The 22,849-nt window shown below is 33.1% G+C and overlaps 1 protein-coding gene across 10 annotated transcripts; it reads right to left on the reverse strand.

The window, feature by feature from the left end:
* Positions 1-216: 216 nt before the first annotated feature.
* Positions 217-22,826, reverse strand: LOC124174394 (phosphatidylinositol 3,4,5-trisphosphate 3-phosphatase and dual-specificity protein phosphatase PTEN). 10 transcript variants are annotated; one of them, XM_046553510.1, is made up of 9 exons: positions 20,193-21,651; positions 18,943-19,234; positions 18,002-18,131; positions 17,608-17,886; positions 17,274-17,419; positions 16,832-16,992; positions 16,148-16,432; positions 15,074-15,386; positions 217-3,556 (listed from the first exon to the last, which is right to left on the reverse strand). In XM_046553510.1, the coding sequence occupies exons 1-9, from the start codon at positions 20,364-20,366 to the stop codon at positions 3,537-3,539; spliced, it is 1,800 nt and encodes a 599-aa protein (XP_046409466.1). In that variant the 5' UTR covers positions 20,367-21,651; the 3' UTR covers positions 217-3,536. The 10 variants fall into 10 exon arrangements, with proteins under 10 accessions (XP_046409466.1, XP_046409464.1, XP_046409468.1 ...); XM_046553508.1 differs by having other exon boundaries at positions 217-8,409; XM_046553512.1 differs by having other exon boundaries at positions 15,206-15,386; positions 20,193-21,650.
* Positions 22,827-22,849: the final 23 nt, after the last annotated feature.

Genomic DNA, 22,849 nt, shown 5'->3' on the forward strand with positions numbered 1-22,849 from the left:
AGCTGTACTTTGCTCTGTCTGCTTGGACTCAGCAAAACACTGTCGTTACTTCATGTTCTTAAGAATTTGTCATTGTCATCGACTGGTCATAATACTAATAAAATGACTGGAGAAAATGTATGGTTAAAAGCCTACACCTTTTACCATTCCAAAATTGCTGTATTGATTACGAACTAAAAAGAATAAAGAATTTTCTTGAAATCATAAGTCTGAAAATTATTGATCAAATTCGTTTATTTAAATGCGGAGTTAAAAATTAAAATATAAAATTCTCTCATGTTAGATCATAAATATAACGCTAGAGATGCAAGACGCCAATAGAAACATAAGGATGAACACAGAAGAATAAAATAGATTCCAATGACGTAAACCACCGATAGCTCGATGCTGAACAAAAATTCATCTCCAAGTTATGTTTACGAGATATAACCGGCAAACATATGTATAAATATGCTTTTCCTAATACTTCCACCGGTATCGTGCACCTTCACACTAAACTTGTATGTTATTCAGGTATGTTCTGCAAATGTGCATCGACTGCTCTCTACATCATTGCAGGAACATTACCACTAATGTGTTAATCTACGAAGGGAAAATGAATAAGTTATTTTCTGAACACAGAAAAAAATTATATTATGTGTCTAACAGCGTTTAAACACATATGATAGTCTGGATGGTATTGCACCTTCCTAGAATTATCTATGTGTAGCTGTGTTGGCAATACAGCCAATATTGGCCTCGAATATTCTGCTTACACAGAAATAATTTATAGATTAAGAAAAACAAACTACATATTTGTATTCCTTCGGGAAAGAAGAAATTTTTATTTTTTAGTCTATGTGAGATCAAGTCAACTTGTTTGTACTCTATAGGTTGAATTGAACAATACGGTAATATGAAAATAGGTAATTCATAATAAGTATAAATACTTGATTCACAGCTCTCATCTGTTATTAATATGGATTTACAAACGAGTACTTTGGGAAGAATCTGACAATATGTATCACGAATTACTTTCAATGCAATAGAGATGATCGGTATTTTGAGACTATGTATCTTGATTCTGTCAAAGTTCTGAACTCCTGCAATTCGTCTGATAAATTCCACTAATGAGTAAATTCACAATAACACATAATTCATCAGTATTTAACGTAGCTAAATTACATTGAGACAATTTTTTAAACAAATCGAGTGCAACAAATTATTATCATAGGTCGAATTAATTATTAATGTTATAACTGAGTTCAGGTATTTTCTATTCGATGAGGTAACGTTTTCATGTTTCAGTAAAATTACAGAACAATTCTGCGAACCAAACCTCGATAATTTGTTGTAACATAGTTGTGAAGTAAGGCAAAACTTATCCCAAGTGGCATTCGTTTGCGTAAACAATTTCAGCAACATTTTGGCTTACTTCATCAGTGAGTAAAAAGTATATTAAACACTACATATAATAGATTTAATTATTAATCTATCGGTTGACACAATAAAAGAGACGTCATTATTTAAAAAAAAATGAAAAATTATGTAATCAAATATCAATTCGAAGCACACTGTTTCACGTATCATATTATGAAAAAGCAGCGCAATTGTGCATATTTCACTGCAGGTATATTTTATAAAATGGTCCATTCTACTAACAAAACGTGAAGGATTCATAGAAAAACCTGCGCAAAAATCAAGATTGGTATAAAAATATACGACGAGTTTATATAACTATGCTGTACAGTGTATAATAGAATTCTAAGAGATGTCTTCAAAAAGATACAATTGTAACTTAGCTTACTTTAACTTAAATTAATTGTATAAGCTAATTGAATTTTTCTAAATACACACAATTGCGCAATTGCAGCTTGAATGAAAGTAATTTATAGTTCGATGTCACGTAATTAATCGACATGACGATTTTGTGCTACTTGTTTATTACATGTAAGGACTGAACTGGGGGAGCTGTAATTATGTAGCCGTCATTCATGACTCGACTTGGCAAAAAATAAAATCTGTCAAGCCTAAACATTGCAAGAAAGTAACACCTAATTTTACTATAACACCCTTGCACAGACGATAATCAATTGTTAACAATAACACTTTAAAGCATGATCATTTCATATTTGCATTGCGCCACTGGAAACATATCACATGGCCATGAATGTTTATCCTAATCAGATACAATAAAATTCATTAAAATCGTCGTAATTGTGAGCAGTCTAATAAGAGCCTATGAAGAACAACATTTGTTTATGTGAAAATAGTTTCCGTACCGAATATAAACGATTCCTATCAACATCGGATATAAGAATAGAATAGGTAAATTTTAAATTCGAGAACGTGACAAATATGGCTTCAAATATTTTTTAAACTTGAATCCAATACCTATTATTTTTTAATAATGTGAAAAACTATTAATCACGAAGTAAAATTTTGTAACATTTTTGACGTGATCTTTGAACTTCTAGCAACAAGTTTCCTAAAGGCTGGTACATATTATTACGACATTATGTAACTAATAAAGCAGTAACCTAAGTATTATAGATCACTTCGACGATTTGTGCCTTTATTTTTATAAATAAATAAATAATATCGCTCTTAGGAGCCACTAGTTGTTTATAACTCGGAAAGCGATATCCCTAGTTTGCTGTCAATAATGTGCCACAAGACATAAAGAGATACACTTTCCTCATTTAGTATCCAGAAACCAAAAGATCATGTATTGATGCCTAGTGACTTGACAGTCAATCTTTTGCTGAAGAACTCTAACGTAAAAAACTTTATATCTCAATTCCAACTACACAGATCTTCTAAAAGTAGAACTCGATGTAAAGTCTTATCTTAATTTGTAGTTTAACCGCGACATTTGCTTTCTCATAACTGGAAGGCTTTATGTATAGGATTAGTACATAATTTGTAGTTTATGATAGAATATGGAATGATGATGTTTATGGTCACCGGAATTAAAGTCGTGCTGCCAATTAAGAATTATTTTCCATCAATTTCATGTAGGAAGTACATAGTCATAATAATTCTAAGAAAAAAACTAAAGTCGAAAACTTGCTATGAAACAAATCTTTTGTACGAAATATGATTGTATACTTCGTTAATGGGAATTTCGCAACACTTCGATTCGCATTTGTTTTCGACTCAAATGCTGAGGTATAGAACAATCTCGAAACAAGAAAACTATACAAATACTTGTGCAATTATTAAATTTATAGCATATCCTTTGCTGTTATTTCTACCCTTGCGTGAAATGAAATTAAAAATTAGAATCAGAAATAAACGCACATAAGTCCGACATGTAGGTATTAATTAAAATGATTTTCTATAGTATAAAAATAATGAATGTAATAATGCAGTGTGGGCTTGTACCGGTAAGTAGGAGAACATGCATGCGTAACGGGTGTCAGGCAAGATGCGATGGTTGATCTGTGGATTGATTGATTGATTGGTAGTCAAGCAATTGGTGCATTGCAGTCTGGGGTTGAACAACCGTACGTGAAGAGTAAGCTCTGATTGACCCGCCATCAGTCATGTCTCAGTCACAAGTACGTCGACTCCCCTGGAATGCAAACCCAACGTCAGTCACGATTCAATTTTTTCCATGGTGTTCTTACATGTGTTGTTACTTTCTACCAATAACACCGAATACTTTGTACTTAAGATGGCATAATATTCTCTTTTCGACATTTTATTTACAGTAAGTATGGGGATGACTTTATCGGAACATTACCATTTTATTCAAGAGTAATTCACACAAGTTATTTGAGATGCAGATGAGTCTGATAAACTGAATTGTGATTACAAGTATTATTATAATACTTATGGATGTTACACGAAATTATTCAATTGGTATTTACACAAAATAACTTTTTAAAGCTGAGGAAGGAAATGTATGAAGAGTAATTTTCAAACATGACATTCTCAAGGCATGATAATGAAGTAAACAAAGCTGTAATAACATGATAAAAATGCATGGAATATTATGACGGAAAAACAAAACCCAACACAAAGTATAAGCATTCAGAAGCAACAGATATGTTCTTTTTGATTAATGATAAAATAAAAAGTAAGAGAACTCGAATAAGACCAGAACACTCATGCGGTATTATTTTAGTAGGTATCACTTACAAAAGCATGACCCTTTAAACAATTTTGTTTTCCAGTGAGCATGAAAATATTAGAGTAGAATACGAAGGATAGGCTATATTCTAAAAATCTTTCTCATTTCGATAGATAATTAGATTTATTTAGTCGGGTACGAAAAATAAATTTAAAATGAAAGATTGGTGCGGAAAGTTGTTAATTATTGTCTTATGAAGCAATTTTACTTTGAGTTCCAAAATTAGATTCAGATCATAAAAAATTTCAATTCAAATCATTATGTTACAGTAGCCAAAAATTTGTAGGTCGAAGCATCTAGTTATAATGTAAAATATACTTTTTAGGATCAAACGATTATATGTTTCTCTGCGGTTCTTCCGGTATTAGCTTTCAATGGAACTGCACCGCAAAGTTAACGAAACGATCATATTAACTCAATATTCAGTTGGATCATGCATTACTCTCAGTTGTAAAAATGCTTTAATCGCAGTACACCGTGCCATATTGATTCAATTGAATGTTTTTATGCTTAATGTCATTAATTTGAGCTAATAATATTGGATCGTTATATGAAAAAAACATTTTAATAAATCCATTTTAGTTCGGACGAGGATATATATACGCTCCTAAGATCAGAAACAAAGAAATTGATTACTAATAGTATAAATTTAAGATTCAACGTTTTTTCCATTTGCATCTCGTAATAAATAATCATTTACTCTATTCCTAGGCACACTGAATAACATAGCCACACTGAAAAGTTTGAATTAACAATCGCCACCAGATTTTCTCTGATAAAAACGCAACTCGGATTAAAAAGTTTCACCACTCACTAATATTGTACAATATTGCGTAATGTGACTTGCCAATAAATGACACATAATTTAGTCACTTAGAAATTTTCGATTTTTTTCAAAACTTATCATTTGGTAAACACGATAATTATTATGAGGCATAGCAATTACGAGGCATAGCAATTATGAGGCATAGCAGAAGTTGCAGCCTTGAATTATATGTCACAGTAAGAAATGGCAAATTGACAACAATTTGGAATAAGGCTGATTTGAAACCGCGTTCACAGAGTAAAATGGTTGTATTGAAATCTTGCAAAACACTGACAGTAAACACATGTTTGTGAAATCCCTAATCTTAGTAATTTCTTATGTTTCTAGGCAAATATTGATTTGTAGGTCTCAACTTTTACATACACAGTGCAAAATGTAGGGAAAGAATCTGCTTGAACATTCTGGTATAAACTGCATAGTAACATTTATTTCTCAATAACTAATGCATATCAATTCATAATTTTATAAGAACTGTTAAATTCTATCAACATTTAGGTACTTGAATAATAGAAATTGGATGAACAATGATTTTCATCTGTGAGTAATAACTATTTGAATTGACTAGGCAGTTCTTCATGCAATCGAGACACATATGTAATCTTTACTGTAACAAAGAGCGTGAAGATTGGTCTAGTCAAATTTGGATAAATAAATTTATCATTTTTTCAACAATTGGTATAGTTTCATCGCATACGCAATCATTTTTGTTCAAATAGGACCGCTCCATTGAAAAAAATTCATACCTGTGCCAAGAAAAGTACCAATTGATAAAATGACAGTAAATTACACAATGGTTATAAATGAACGAAATTCATAACACAAAACTAACTGAGAATCAATTCCCTTACACACGGAATTTCGAACTGAAGAACAAAAATTAAATCGAGTGTTAATGCACTTGCATGAATCTTTAGTAGATTTAGAAATAACAGAAGTGCAAATCGTACTCATTTAAATACATGATTTACAGGATAAATTTTAAGAGCATTAATTTTCAGTAATTTTCACATTATTTGATCAATCAATAGATTGGGGGTGACTGCCGGGTATCAAAACATTGATAATCATTAGTTTATCCTATTTAATGAAAACCTGTAATCCTAATTGGTAAATTGGTCAAGTTTTGACAGTTGTATTAAATTTGTACAAACTTATAAATCGTATAAAAGAATGATGTTAAAAGATCTCATAGTTCAATAGAGTCGTGATTAAACAGTGAATGACAAACATCACAAGATACACCATGACACAAACTATGTAATGAGTATAGAAAAATAAAAAAGCAAAACGCGCCAAGAAATTTTGCAACCAAAGGGGGTACGATGGTTAAGCTCGATATCGACCTGGTATTGCATGCTCTATACTCTATGTTACATTAAAAACTTTTAAAACTAATCACAGAGCTAGATATACACTGAATTTAACGTACATTAAAGTTTATTACTAACATTCATCGCCTGAATAATTGTTAGAAACCTGAGTGACCCATTTAGTCCAAATTTATTCATTTTGAAAATACTGCAAACACACAGTAGGACCTTGTAACATAGAAGAAAATTTATTTTCAACCGAAAAATTGTAACTGTTTTTGTGTCAACATTTATAAATTACAGAAATTTGATATTTCAAGAAACTGAATACATTGTGATGGGACAAGCAGACTAGAATAAGCTGTCGAACAATACCAGTTTGATTGAGGCGTTTGACCTACACAATGTTTTACTGATATAATTTCAGCTGCAGCTGATCTGAAGATTGCTCATACGCAATATTTACTTCAAATTGAAATATATATGAGATACATATTTCAATAGATATCGATTCATGACGTGGATCAATTCTTTCATACTTATATGCGTTAGATAAATTTCTCATTAGTGTTATAGAATAAACTTATGTGTATGCTGAATTCCTAATCAATGGCAAAAAAAAAACTTTGGACACAATTTCTTTGCAATACTCAACTTGTAATAAATATACAAATTCAGTAAATATTTAGCTCTATGAATTAAGCAAATATTACATTGTAAATCCCTCTTACACTCAGAATTCAAGGTAAGTTGGCGTAAGTGAGATCAATGTTCGTACTAACCAATTCTGAGCCAAGAGGCGGAAACGAATAATGCTCTCACTACGATTATTATTGACTTACAATTATTTATTCCTTATGAAAATATACTATTTTCTTTTTAATGTACTTTTCATTCCACTCCATTTTATACAAAAATGTGCTTTTTGTTGTAATGCTGCTCACTTTTTAATCAAATTCTTGTATCGCAAATAAGTTTACCAAATCTGAATAATGATATACATGTAGTACGTAGTATTTGATAACGTAAAAACGAATGCATTCAACTCAAATACACAAATGTTATGAATTATGGATTTGTAAGGATCGATTGATTTCGATTTGAAAATGAATTCAATCGATGTTCAATGAGTTCAGAAAAGAAAATTACAAAACGTAAATCAATAAATAGTTGAAATGATAAATGTTTATTGAATATAATAATCAATATTGGTAATACTTGGTACTGCAGTTTACCACAAGATCTATTTGTTAAAGATATTTTTCCGTAATGGTGCAAATATTCAATTTGTCGATCACTATCAGAAGCATATTTTGTATTCTGAGATCCAATGATTGTACTGCTTTATTGTAATGCCATTGAATTGCAACTTGAGTAGGTATCAAATTCGGAGAGAATCATCAACTCCTTGCTACTGAAATTATTATTCTTAATAATCTGGTTTTTCTTTGGGAACCATGCAGCCTTTGTTAACGATTCAACAAATGGAACATGGTTTTGATTGCTATAATTCTGATTTTTAATGTAATGTATTTCAAGTATTAAGATATTCCAGCCTATTTTGAAGGTTTCTAATACTCTCCTAATTCAAAGCTTACTCTACTCTCACAAAAATACAGAGTATAAATTGCAGGCATTGGAGATTCAATCGATGGCGATTAGCTCATCTATTTCAACAAATCTCTTGTCATGTAGTGATAATGAATAATAATTCTATACACCAATTGAGAGTGTTTCAAAATTTTTTGTACAAAAACGTAGTGAACCTATCAATAAAAAATCTATTGTGGCATGCGATAAACACGCAAAAAGCGCGTCAGCTTGTTCTTTTTTCACAATATGCCTCCATGAGATAATAATGAACATAGTAGTTTACGTAATTTAGCCATAGAGCGACATGGATGTATAGCACCAGTAACTGGTACAACATAACTTTCAATCACTTTACAAATGCCTTTCATATGACAGACAAGTATGAATTCATGACAATCAGTTACTCGTGCTATTTACGTAAATCTATGGTATGATATTTATGCCTGTAAACAGTACTGTGGCCTGGAGACCAATGCAGAGGTGAGGATGCAGAGCTCACAAAAGATCTATCATTCCACCATCGGAGAGAAGACGATACCGTCCAACTTGCTGATCCAAATCCACTAGGAGCCAATAGACACAGAGATGTTGATCATTTATTGGGCATATTACCACAAGAAAGATTAAATCTAATGTTATCGCAACTGAAAAAGTGCTGGTTATTTCAAATTACACAGTGATCGTTACCAACCTATTTGATAAGTAATACATTTAAAACTTTACAAACAACTTATTCTGTAATTATCTCTGACGGCGATATTACAGGTTGCAACGGCATAGAGCATTGACTCGAAAGCTCTGTATGTTTGTTGGGAGAATAATCAGCACTTTTTCACTCATATTCTTAAACAGAATTCCAGCTACGAAACACCAATAATTAATCAAAACCGACTTGTGATACAATGCACAAGCATGTAGCATGCGATACCATTGTGTGGTGAGAAGAGCGCTTTAGAGGGAAAAGTTTTGGATGCATTTACAGTGAGTGATCATTTTTTTTTTTTTTTGCCTGCTTTACTCAAAAAGGTGCGACTAAAGGGTGAAAATTACCTCCACAATTGACGAAGTTTTTTATTACGACTAATTTCTATAGTGTACAAAATAGATCAGGCACAAATGCCCCAAATTAAAAAAAAAAGTCATTAGTTATACATTACACTTCGTCGAATTATGAGAAATCATATTTTCAGTTGTACAAACTATATGTACGTGTACAAGCAGTGCTACTTTGTTGCAAATAATCTTTAAACTGACTGGAGAGTATGCAATGGTAAGTGACTCATGAAGTGAGTCCAATTTGACTACTTAAAGAAAAGAACGAATCTGTCGTGTCGTAGCAGTCTTTCCCTATCAGTCAGTCCAACTACTGCGGCTACAGTTCTGGATGATGTTACTTTTACACGATGTCTCTATATGTCTATATTGTTGGCCATTAAACGCACTGTAATTAATACTTTATGCTATACATAACAAATTGTACATAATAACTAGTTTTGTAATCGACATTACAATGCAGTCTGTAATTCAAATATTGAACGATGTTCTATTTTTAAAAGCTGTCATCAGAAACACTGATGCATTTTGAATCCGACTGACAAAAATTTTACGTTAAATCCCAGATAAAATAGTAAAATCGTGATGCTAATATAATAACTTCGTCATTCTATTCAATAAAAATAGATGTAATGGCTAACTAAGAAGGAGCCACGTAACTAGAAAATGTTGGAAAAAAAAAGTGTCATTATATAATTATAATATATAATCTTATCATCAAAATATCATATACAGAAGTATAATAGTAGCATAGCAATATGTTTAAACATCACTACTGTGCTACACTACACTACACAACAACAACAACAACAACAACAACAACAACAATCATAATCATAATAATCATAACCATGTTCATCAATATAATAATATCACATTATAATCATTATACAATATAATCGCTATTGTACTTAGATTCTGTATGATTGTGTCAATATGGCAATCTCGAAATTTATGGATGTATAAATTATCAGCATGCAATGATACAAGAAAGCGAATGAAATTAATACAGTGGAGCGTCGATTTTCATTTATAGGGCTTTTTTATTACAAAGAATTAATAGTTTAGTGGGGAAACAGTGAATTTAATCACATAGAAGTATTATGTTGGAAAAAAAAGAACTATTTACACGATATTGTCTCAAGCCATGAAGAGAAAATTAATATACATTATATCAAACAGAAGTATCAGGTACCACGTTTAGTTTCATAAACAAAACCAATCGTGTTTTAAGATTCTGCTTCATTTCAATTCAAGACAAATGTGGAATCCATCACAATTGGAGTAATTGAGAGAAAGGATTTTGCAAAAATATCCTCCGAACCATTCGAATTCGCATGTTAATAATGAGATTGCTGAATCTCATGTAGAAAATTAATATAATCAAAGCTCATAAAGTTCATTCCACGTAACCAAAAAGTAAATCAAAGAATAAAAGGAATTTGAATATCAAGAGCCTACAAACTTTATTCTATACAAATTCTGATCAAGTCAATTGTTTTCAATACATCAATAGTTATCCACTAGTGTCTACATACATACAAAATTCATATTTGAGCTACGGCGATACTAGCTTCACGGATACGATCGTAACAATTATCATAAATACATCTGAGCTTTGTAGCTCTACTAGCGTATCACACAGTTTTCACCCACCAGAAATAATTAATCACAATGGCATATCCTTTCATTCCTTTAATTACAAGAAAAATTTTGAAATGTATATAAAAAAAAAAGCTTCGTCATTCGTCACTGATACAACTCAAATGCCAACAGCATTTATATATGCAAATAATAATTGTCATCGATGATGCTAGGATGTATGTTGTTCTAAAATGTATTAATTAATAGATGAACAGTCGGCTCGAATAACACCGTAATGTAAAACTTAAAAAAAATGGGGTATTGCATAATCCATACATTTAGAATGAGCGCATGCCATGGTATATGCATTTTTTATATTCCTAATATAGCATGCCATTGAGTGGTATGCATCTCAACGCTTTAAAACTTATCTTTGAATAACGTTACGACTTCTCTCAGCTATATAATCATGACAACATGCAAAAGTTTAATTGTGTCACAATACAATATGTAAGGGAAGAAACGTTTAACGATGTTGTCAAATATAGGACAACAGCAAAAATTCTGCAAAATTATTCTCTACTTAACCACAATATGACAATATTTACACTCTTTTGCTGCTCTCTTTGCGCGATTTTCTTTGAGTCATATGTGAATAATTCAAGATATTTGCCTTGTAGCGTTATTCGTACCGACGGTTCAAATGATGCAAATTCATAATAAGTATCCCACTTATGAAGACTATTTTTCCTTCAAACTGTTCTGGAAGGACTTCCATGGTTGCAGAGTAAATTAAATATTTTAACTACAATTTAATGTAAATAGTAATCGGATGTGACTTTAGCACGAGAGATATACCAAGATCGGTAAATATGAATAGCTTGGGACGTTTGTCTGTGCTGTTGTACAATTTCAATGTTCTGCTAAATGGGATGTCAAGAATTTTGGAGGCATTTGAGAGATCACATTCGGATTTTAAATACAAATTAAAAAAATATTACAGTTGAAGAAAAAAGTTGCAAAGCATTATGTTCCTTTTTAACACTAACATTTACTTTAATGATCCATTCCCATTTCTATCCTGAAACTAGTTCACACGAGGGCTCATCTTTCATTTACACTCAATTAATAATGTATTACCATCATATCAATAATTACGTGTATAACTAAGCTAAAAATATATAACTTTTCAATACATTCATTACAAAAAAATGTAGAAGATAGAAAGACAATTGGTGTTATGTCTGTACAATGTGTTTTTTTATTTTTTTTTTGTTAATTTGATGTTTGTGAGGTCGCTTTATTACGTTTATAAAAAACAGTTCATCTGTGGGTTTTATGGTTTGCTTTCAATAAATCGAAAATTCAACTCATTGGCCGCCATGAAAGTTGAGCATATCGACGAAAATATTATAACCCACGTGCGAATGGGCCTGCTGAGTTAGCCTATCTCGCGAGATATGAGAACATTGCCACGAATCTATCACATTCTTTTTTTTTTTGAATGATACAATAACTATTTATTTCAACAAAAAGAATATGGAAAATCTATTCCATCGCGTGGTTAAAGTGACAAATGATGTGCTGCAAATTTTTTATGAGTGATGTTATTAAAACTATACTTAATAGATATTATTAATTATTTTAATATATTTATCAGTGAATCCCAATATTCTGTTTGTCTCAGCTATTGAAACCTGGTGAAAGCTTTCGATTTTATGACCGCTTTAATAAAATCGAAAAGTGCACCATAACAAATTGAGCATGATTTAACTTGACTTGAAATCATTATTGTTAAAACTTTTACGCCTGTTCAGATTATTTCTCTCACTGTATATAATAACACAAATGCTGTACAATGACTTTTTATGAAATAATTAATTACACAATTTAGAATATTTCATGTTGTAATCCTATTCTCCAATTTGTAAACATAAAAAACATTTAGGGTTGCTGGGATTTTTTAATCTCAAAACATATATCAGTTTGTTGAGAAGACATCATATTTTAAACACAGAACATTCATCACAAGACTGATCCTATGTTGTGAAGTGAATACTAGATAATTGACCTCAAAAAAGTGACCCAAAAGTGACTGTTCAGAATTAATTATTGCATAGTAATTGAACGACAAGTGCTACCACAGTGTTATTCATCTCATCAGAAATAGCCCTATTTTCAATCATGTTGCTGCATAAGGGTTTTCCATGTTTTTCACGTTTTTTCCGCATTACAAAAATGTATCACTGTACACGATTTTTAGTAAATGAATGACACGTGATCAATAACTCTAATTTATGAATTTATTGTCCTTTCAGACGAAACATTTCCAATTGATCCAATTTATTTCCCAAAATCAATCTGAAGCTGATTTTCTCGCTAAAAATACTATAAAATTTAACAAACAAAATCTAGTCTAGTGGCTCCGTTAAAAATCGCTACCAACAGTGAGAAAAGTTACTAACAGTGAGACAAGTGACTGACTACCAGTCCTGATTATTATCAAGTTAAAGCACCTTATGAAACAGAAATAAACCATTTTAGGAAAACATTGAATCAAGGATGAAACAGACCATAGTACTGTTCTACAATTTTTTCATAACAAGAAAGCAAAGCTCACAAACTATATATAACAATATGGTCTGATAATACCATACTCTTGGTGATAAAAATTGAATTTTATAAAAATTACTGGGAGGTGATATACAACTATTTTGGTACGTGGGTATGCAACAAATCAAATCTATTCCTGGTATTGCTATAACGTATTTTTACTTGACACTTCGAATAAAAATTTGCTATTGTAGTCATATTCTGTGTTGAAATCTATTCTCTGTGAATTTCAATCTCAGATGAAATAAGGATCCAAAAGACTCTACATTTACTAATGCATTAATATACCACAGACAGTATACAGTGATAAACTTTTATAATAGTTTACGATTTATTTAAACACAATTCTAACAAAATCCAATGCAAGTAAATGAACGTACTGGTTTTAATACGCTGAAATGAGCCCAATAGGTACTAATTACAACCCGCAATATTCGCAATTCCTAGTTCATTCATCAATTTCCAAAAGTAACCAGAAGCTTAAATCTAATTCCATTATAGACCGCATGCAATCCAATGTTTGTTATACACGTATATACTACATTCAAGACCGTTATTATGTAAGTTATTACGCATTCTTTTACACATCTCCTAATAATTGCATACATTTTATTCACTGTTAAAACATTTAATTTTTGTGAAGTTACATCACGTGAAAATGAAATCGAATCTCTGAATCCTATCAATTAATCGACAGCTATTGCAAGTACTCTAGATATTTTAATCTCTGGAAATAAAGTGGGACGTCTATAATTGATAAAATATTATGCAAGTATATTTGTACCTAGATGAATAGAAGGACAAAATAATCAAATGTAGTTCTCATATAAAGTGTGCTATTCACAAATCACTTTGGTGGAAACATAGAATTGCAGATATAATCAGATTTTCCTGAAAATATTACGCAAATAAATCTGGGATTTTGTGTAGGGCTGAGAAGTTATTTTTAACCAGTCAATTTATTTGGATAATCTTTGTTCGTAGCTCATAGAGGGTATATTGAGAAAAAATCAAAAAGCATTTTTCGAAAGGAAGCATAACATATGTTGTGTTTAACCTTTTTCAACTAAGAATCAAGTATCTGGGAAGCTATATAAATGCAAAATGAATTAATAGCAACCAGCAGCACTTCGTTAATATTTTTTACTACTAATAAAAACAACGCGAGAAATTTACATGGTAGAATATTTGCTCTAATTTCAAGCAGTAACGGAAGACAAATATTGACCGGAATCTTCAAGACTTCTATGACAACATGACACCATATGTCTTATTGTCAAATAAGTAATCCAGTGATACGAAACAGTGCAGATGGATTTTGATATGATTCATGATGGGTTCATTTTTTGAACACCTATATTTAAAATAAAATTTTCGTTAATTACGTTTAACGATTGAATTTATTTCAAGTTCATATAAGAGGACGTCTGCACCCCACATTGTGGTGCCTATGATTCAACCAATAGAGAAATTGTGAAAATTAGAAATTATTTTCAACTAATAAATAGATTTTTACCGTCTAAGAGCTTGTGGTTTTTCACCAATAACCAATCATGACTAAAAGCCAATAATAAAACTGTGAAACCCCAGTATGAATTGTAATAGAAATCGAAACCTGCCGGGTATGGCTAGCTAGTCCCAAAAGTATCTATAACTATCAGTTTCCAGCCATGTTTGAAGTAGATTATCGAAAGTCATCTAAAACTGGTTAATTGTGGCATGCTGCTGATGGTTTGTAAAATGATAAGACCTTAAGGTCAGTGCACGCGATACCGCAATAGATTAGAAAATACCATTGTTTTGAAAGAAACTTAACACATTCAGAAGAAATTCTTCACGTTTTTGTAAGCATTCATTAATAACCACGTTCAAACAGTACCAAAAACAAACAGATGAACTACATATCAAGTGTAGCCGAACGCACGAATGTAGACGAACGTTTCACACTATTAGTACTTTCTCTATGACTACTCCTACCCTTTTCCCCACGTGACAGTAAGCTTTTTGCAGTTTCCCTGAGACTAGCCCTGTGGTGGGTATTGGCGTGTGTCTGGCTAGAGCTGTGTGTGAGTGGATGATGACTGACCACCAGAGATGCAGAGGACTCACCCGACTCCCAGCCCTCTTCATCGCCTGTTGTATCACACTCGCTGCTTGAACCATCACTAGACTCGCTCGGTGTCTCTGAATGATCAATCCCTCCTCTTATTGGTACACCGTCTGATTTATTAACTGTTTCCGATACCGATGGCTGAATACTACTAGCAACTTGATGCATGAAAAGGCTTACCTGAAAAGAAACGACATACATATTAAACGTGATTCTAGATACAGACAAAAATATAAAGTCAACTTCAAAGTTAAATATAAATTGAATGTAGAAGCGAAGTCACAGGCTGCAAATTACACATACGCTCTATAATGAAATCTGTTGGGGGAGTTGGTATGTCTAAATTTTTACATAACTCACTCTTTAGACGCATAATCGCCAGGTTACGATCACAATTTATCAGATGTCAGCTCTCTCATCTCAAACTACATTGAATATACGACTATAATTATAAAAATCACAGATTCAAATTATTAATCTACAAAGTAATTTTGAAACATTACTAACATTCTTCTCACGTAATAATATTTCTCGAGTTGGAGTTGAAGTAAATTTTTAAGTTATGAGAGATCCAAAATATGTGTTATTGAAAAGAATAATAAGGGAATGAAAAATTCAAACGTAAAATATCACTGATCGTTTGGATAACCAATTGTGTACACCATATATGTCCTCAATTAACCACTTTTCTCAATACCTGAGACCTTGATAATTCTTGTTTCAAAGCTTCACATTTGTAAGATTAGGTAATATTTGAAGAAATTAACCTTAGACCGCCGGTGATTTTGATACATATTCAAATAATCCACATTTAGATTATTTGATTATAGTTTGGCCAGTATACTGGCCAAGCAGCGGTCTACAGATCAAGAACATGCAAACATATTTAACCATGTGTGGATAATAAAATGTGAATTTCTTATTTCAATCTACCAACTCACTTTGAAATCCGCACTATACAGCTTGTGATGCTTATCTTTATGAGCATCATCCAATCCTGCCTTGTCTATGTTCAAGACTAGGGACGGCGGCATAGGGCCAAGGCTAGTCAACGAGCCCGTTCGTGGCTTGGTATGAGCTGTAACCATTGGTAATTCCATGGCTGTTCCATCACAGCTCAAAGCTCGTGTGGATCTCTTCTCTACTGGTATATCTCCGTTGTCGTAGTGTGTGGCCACATGTTCACGCACAAAAAATGTGTTGAACCAAAAATGAAACATCTTCTCCTAAGTGAAATTAAAGATTTGTTAGAATTTCAACTAAAAGTATCAACTAAGCACCCTGGTGGTCCTTATTTAGGGTGTTGAGTATTTTTTTCTGGCGCACCCTCCAAATCAACTTTAAATAATTCAAAAACAATTTTCGAATTTCAAAACGATACACCAGTATTTCAAATGGGGAAATCCACCCTCTTATAAGCAGGATAGTATTATAGTTAGGATAAAAATCCCATCAATATGCAATATAAGTATAAGATTTAAACAATTTGAATGAATTTTTATTATAGATTGGTCAATACACAAATGTGAAAAAATCGATCATGCTACCTATATTTTGTTTGATAGACATTATTTATTTATTTTAACAAAAAATTGTAATTCATTATAATAGATGATAAAACTTACCTTTCGTTTCATTTTTGGCTTGTGGAAGAAGTCTATTCGAATATCCCCACAGAGCGAGACTGGTTTGACTGGCATGCGTAGAGAAGGCATGCCTTTTCTAACTTCGTAGTCATCCGAAATGAATAACTTCTCATTAGATGCAGATATCTCGAAAAAAAGATCTAGAATTTTACAAAATATTATCATTTTAACCATCTCAAAAAATTCCTACCTTGATCAATAAATTAGTGAGGCATGGAAGTATTAGTTGCATATTTGAACTTTGAAGAAAATTGCTTTTTATTGAATATTTCCTAAGTATTTGATAGATGTTATGGTATTCGATCAAGCAGATTATGTACAGTGTAATACCACTCTGATCTTTAGGTGGCAATTGTGAAACAAGTATAAGTGTCAGCTTCTGCATAAATTACTTTCTTTTTTTAAAAATTATAATACTCACATCCCTGGCCGCCATTAAATGTTGGAACAGGATCCAATCTAATTTGCTGTAGAGTCAGATGAACGGGTTCGTAGAGGAGCTCTTCCTGAATTAGGGAAGCATAGTAACCCACGTACCTCCTTTGCGATGGTATTGTTACTCCTTTTCTGTTGTTGACAACAATTGAAGAATTAATGGGAAATATGATCCCAGATGCTTAAAGCTGGACGGTTTTTTTATCAAGTTATAATTGAAATTAAATTGACTAAAATGTGATTGACTTACTGTAAGTTACTATTTACCCAATACATTAACAAAGTGGTTATATAAAGAAAATTCTGTCTCGAGTCAATACCTATCATGTGTCCTCTTGGTTCCATAATAATTAAGGGCATCTGTAGCTGTACTGAACTGCTTGCTATGTAAAAGATAACAGCATACCATGACACCCGTACGACCTTTTCCTGCTTTACAGTGAACCACTGCTACATTTTCTCTATGCTGGGATAACCAAGTGTGAACATCTTCGCAGAATGGCCTGATTTGTGATAGCATTGGTGGATTATGGTCATCAAATGCATAAGTAGCCACTCTTAGTTTAAACTTCTTACCATCATATGACCTTTCCGAGCAACTGCAAACATAGAACAGAGAAATTAATTGAGATTAAATGCCAATAGCAAAGTATAATAAAGTAAAATATATTTGACAAATCAGAATATTAGTAAATATGATTTAAAAAAACTTACAGGTTGTAAATTTTATAGTGATCTTTGTGCTTGGATTCAAGGAATTTAACAACATCATCAATATGGTTTCGGTAAACTCCTTCCAGCTTCTCAGCAGGGAAACCCATAGCGATCAAGTTATTTTTTATATCTTCATTAGTACACAATAACCAGTTAAGGATTGTCATGGTTGATTTTTACTTATTAATATGATGTATACTCACTACAGATTAATATGACTACAGTAAACTCTGACCATAACTTTCTCGGTCAATGGAGGTATTTAATTCGTAAGAAAAATGAATTTGCTATTCATTATTAAATAAAATGAAAAATTGTAATGTTAACCTATCATGTTCATATAATCTATACAAATATCAAAGTACACCAATTCCTATTAACAATATAAATCGAATTTTGCAATTTAATTTTTACAAACATAATTCAATCACTAGCAATAATTCACCATTAATGTTGATTAAAAGATTTGCTACCCACTTATTTTGATGAGAAATGGAACTTCTTAACAATTTCCGAAATTGATAAATAAATTAACGCGATTGAAAGATAGGTATGAGTACCAGTGTAAACGGTATGTAAAAATTTTATGTCACAGTCTCGATAACAAAGCTCACTAGTACTATACAAACCACAGATGGAATAGTAACTTGCTGACCACTGCGGTGACGTTTTTTATTGATAAAATAATATGTAGCAGTACTATAGTTGTAAGGATACCACAACATGGTATTGCTCCTTGTTCTAGACATTATCAATAAAAAAGAATGGATCATTGGAATTATTCCCAGCATTTTATGGTCTGGGTGAACCCTCAATTTGGAATATCAGCAATATTACCAAGAAGTTCATTGTTCTTAATTTCAACCACATGATTTGAAAGGAAGAGCATTAATTTTATCATTGATTAATTATTTAAAGGCCACAAGTTTGCTGAAGGATACATGTGAGATCAAGATTGAAGCCATCTTCGATAAAGCGTTTCCTACGCTTGCTGACTAGCCCTTTGATAGGGTTGGTCATCTTCATATTGCTGATGGTATTTGCCATGCTCAATTGGTTGTGTCTTAGCTCACCCTCCCTACTGCCCTCTGTGTCAGCCTCTTTTCCTCCTTCTCCTTCTCCTCTTTCTCCACCGCCACCTCCACCTCCAGCTCCTTCTCCACCTTCTTCTCCCCCTCCTCCTCCTCGTCCTCTTGCTCCACCACTATCCCCAACACCCTCAACCTGTGCAAACTATTCAAAGTAACATTCAAACTTAGATGGAATTATTTCTTCGCATTATGTCACAAAAAATTCCACAATTCCTTCTTGTTAATGCGGATTGTGGGTAAATTCATTAATGATGACAAATTAATATGAGGAAAAGTAAATCCAACTTCTATCTCACCACTAGATCGGATACCCCAAGACTTTTAATTAACACTGGTTTTCCATTGTCTCCATATCAAGTTGCATTTTGTTTTCTGCAATATGCAAATCTAACTCTTTGCCTTAATTCTGATCAATTTTTTATACTGATAAATTTTTAAATAGTCAAGGTATCTGATGACATTGGCGCAGGGAAATTTAGACATGTACATTTTTGAAATAATTAACCATGGAGGATGTATGTGTGGAAAATTTGCTTACAATAAACGCTTTGATTACTGGTGAGCTATATTCTCATTTTCAAATGAATTTTAGTTATTATGTAGAATATCATATTTTAAAAAGATCAGTTTTTAATTATTATTTCCCATTTTACAATGGTCCATAGTCTCTCTTGATTGAAAAGAGTCATGTGATATCACAGAGAAATCTTACACTTGATTGCCTCAGATAACAAAGAAAAATGATTACTAGAGAAAATCAACCATCTCCAAGCGTATGTGATCTTGAAGTAAAAGAATAATTAGGAGGAGCGGAATGCTTAAGATAAAAGCCATTGAGGAATATTGTAAGAAAATGGAGGCTTCTTTCAAAAGTCACAAATTCAAAAGTAGGTCATAAATTTTTCAGCTATTATGGGATTTCCAGATCTAGTAGATACCCGAGCATTTTAGACACACTTACATTAACGATATGGGTTTTCTTCCTTAAAAAAAAATTGTAATGAAAATTGTTGATTCTAATCCGAAACTTGACAATGTTTAAATAATCAGTCCAATATCGATGGGTGAATTGAAATAAAAAGAGATGATGAACATTATACCTGTGGCTTCCGAGCTGTGACGACACAGGAGCCCAGTTCTGGTCCTCTTTGCTCCTCCAGACAAACATGGAGGGGTGTTACCGATGCAGAGATATGCTCAGATATTTTATTATTGATTCGGCTGCTAGTGGGTCTCCTGCAGGAAAAGCATATACCCATCAATTCGCAGAGCATAGGACCTTCGCGCCCTCCGTTTAATGGGGGCGTGCGACGATTCCTCTGTGTATTATTATGGGCTCAATCATAACGAGAAGACACCATCGGCACGATACGCAAGTTACAGAAGCACAGATTTACACAACTCTTTTAAAGATCTTGAAGCACGCCGCATGATAACCGACGAACAGTAAAACTGGCTTGTGCAGACTTTTGAACTGAATGTATACATACGAGTGTATTTGGTCGAAGAAATATAAATGGGACAATGACGAAAAAAATGTATAAAAATTAAAACATTGTCACCTTTCACACACACATACACAATTGGCAAATGAAAATTCACAGATTATTAACCCAACACCAACAACAATCGACGAAACACATCGAGGCGGAAAAATAGGCTTCGTAATAATAAAGAGGCAAGGTTTTCCGACACCATCACCTTGGAAAAAACAATCACACCTACACAAATGACAGCACAGAAGAAACGAACTTTCGATGAATTGGTACCGAAAGATTTGTCGAATGTACAGCGTATAACGCGAGACACGGAGATTTTCATTCCAGCACTCGGATTCACGGTGTCGTTTTCACGGTGACGCCAGAAGGCAGAAGGGAGTTGAAATATTTCTGTTCGAGAACTAAGTAGGCGGCTGAGAATATTCAGAGCATCATCCACGCTAGTATCACCCTATTTAAGAGAAAACGTTTACAACATCCAGGATGACAGCAACGCGCGTTGTACTAAAGCCCTTGGTTCTCATGTACGTATCTATGTACCTCACTCACTAGCCATTCTCAACATCTCACTGCGTCAAGTCACTCACCAACAATGCATCGGATGCACCGCGTTGATACGTCGAGTTCGGGGGAAAATAATGGTTAACTTTTTCACGACCGTTGGAGCTTTGGTTAGACGCAAGCGTTTACTCTTCAAGTCATCCTCGTGCTAGAGCTGATAGAACACCGCGATGTGCAAAAAAAAAAGAAATGTGTAGGGAAAAAAATTCGCGTTCAATTAGCTAACGGAAGTCGTCTTTGTAGCGTCCATCTCAGGCACATTCTCGTCAGACCCGACCAATCCGACCGACCTGAAACTCGATCACACACTTAATACATTTCGCACTAACCACCGTTACTCGATACCCATTCACGTCGACACGATCATATTGGTTCGACCCGCTTCTGACATGCGTTTTTTTCTCGACGGTAGTACGCGGGTCTTCAGAGTGCCACGAGCCCTGCAGCATTACAAGGGAGGGCACGGGCTTTGTCCTGTTGCAAGTTTCATTTCCGGAAACTCTCACCGCTGATCGCGGCGCTTGAGATCATCGAGATGGAGATGTGCGCGGAATGCACGCCATCTTCCCAACTGCGCACAAAGCTATATGGAATCGCGAGGTTCTCTCGATATATATTCGGATTATTCGTCGATTTAATCAACTTAGATATCACGGAGATATTTTTTCAAATCCAAAGACTCGACCGTCCCTATTGCTCTACGATTTAATTTTCCAAGTACAAGAGGAATCGCACGGTCCGTTTATTTCCCATATCAATCCAGCAGGCAAACAGTAGAACCTTGTTTTAATCAAGCTTGGCGTAATAGCTAACTACTTGTCTCAAGACACGGATCCACGTGCTTTTTATGCGCCTTAAATTACTCACCAAACGATCTTTTAGGATAATTTTAACTATCTACGAATGAAATAGATTAAAAACAAATTTTTATTCATCTACCTACTGTTTTTGCCCGTGAAAATATCATAATCGTCACGAATGTCCTTGACCTAGCTGTCAGGTCGGTACTATTTTCAGCCGCGGCACTTTTATAAATTAATCCGCAACGCGGATTTTCTATTTGCTTTGAAGTTGTTACTAGGTCGTTACACGGTTGCCTACATTCGAAACTCTACTTCGTATTCGCTATTCATTCATTGATGCACCAATAATTCAATTCATATGATAATATATCAGGAATTTCTCGTCAATTTCCTAAAACGCATCGCATAATTACACTATGTATACCAATTAGCGTTCGAATCGCGAGTTTTGTTCCACCCTAACTTCAGACGTAAATTTTATGTATTGCCTGTAGAATTAGATACCTACAGGTAATTTTTGTATGCGATATTTCTTCTCAACAATCAACATTATCTAATATGAAACCTTGTAAAACTAGAGTACTAATGAGCAAACGTTATTGCAAAACTACAGCACAAATCAAAAGTGTATGAAACATGACAATTGAGGTTCAGCACTTAATTGCTAAATATGTCTTACAATCAGTTCTGCAATATCACGGCTGTAGTAATAAATATTTAATCAGAAACAGGCGATTATAAAGAAACAGATAGAGAGATAAAACATACTTATCTGTCCGTTTATCAATATCCTCTTGCCATACAGTTATCTTTAGACAGGCCTTTAATTGTCTGACATTTGTTGCACCAATAACTAACTTATCATGAGATACAATTCGCTAGCAATGAAATTCG

Source organism: Neodiprion fabricii, chromosome 1 (assembly GCF_021155785.1).
Source record: "Neodiprion fabricii isolate iyNeoFabr1 chromosome 1, iyNeoFabr1.1, whole genome shotgun sequence".
Lineage (NCBI taxonomy): Eukaryota > Metazoa > Arthropoda > Insecta > Hymenoptera > Diprionidae > Neodiprion > Neodiprion fabricii.

Bases quoted from the DNA above. Each gene is read 5' to 3' on its own strand.
- LOC124174394 (XM_046553507.1), bottom strand. From the start codon at position 20,366: ATGCTCTGCGAATTGATGGGTATATGCTTTTCCTGCAGGAGACCCACT. The intron at 19,235-20,192 runs GTATAATGTTCA...TACTTTGAATAG, and splicing joins TCACAGCTCGGAAGCCACAG to TTTGCACAGGTTGAGGGTGT. The intron at 16,993-17,273 runs GTGAGTATTATA...GTAAAATTCTAG, and splicing joins ATTTAATGGCGGCCAGGGAT to ATCTTTTTTTCGAGATATCT.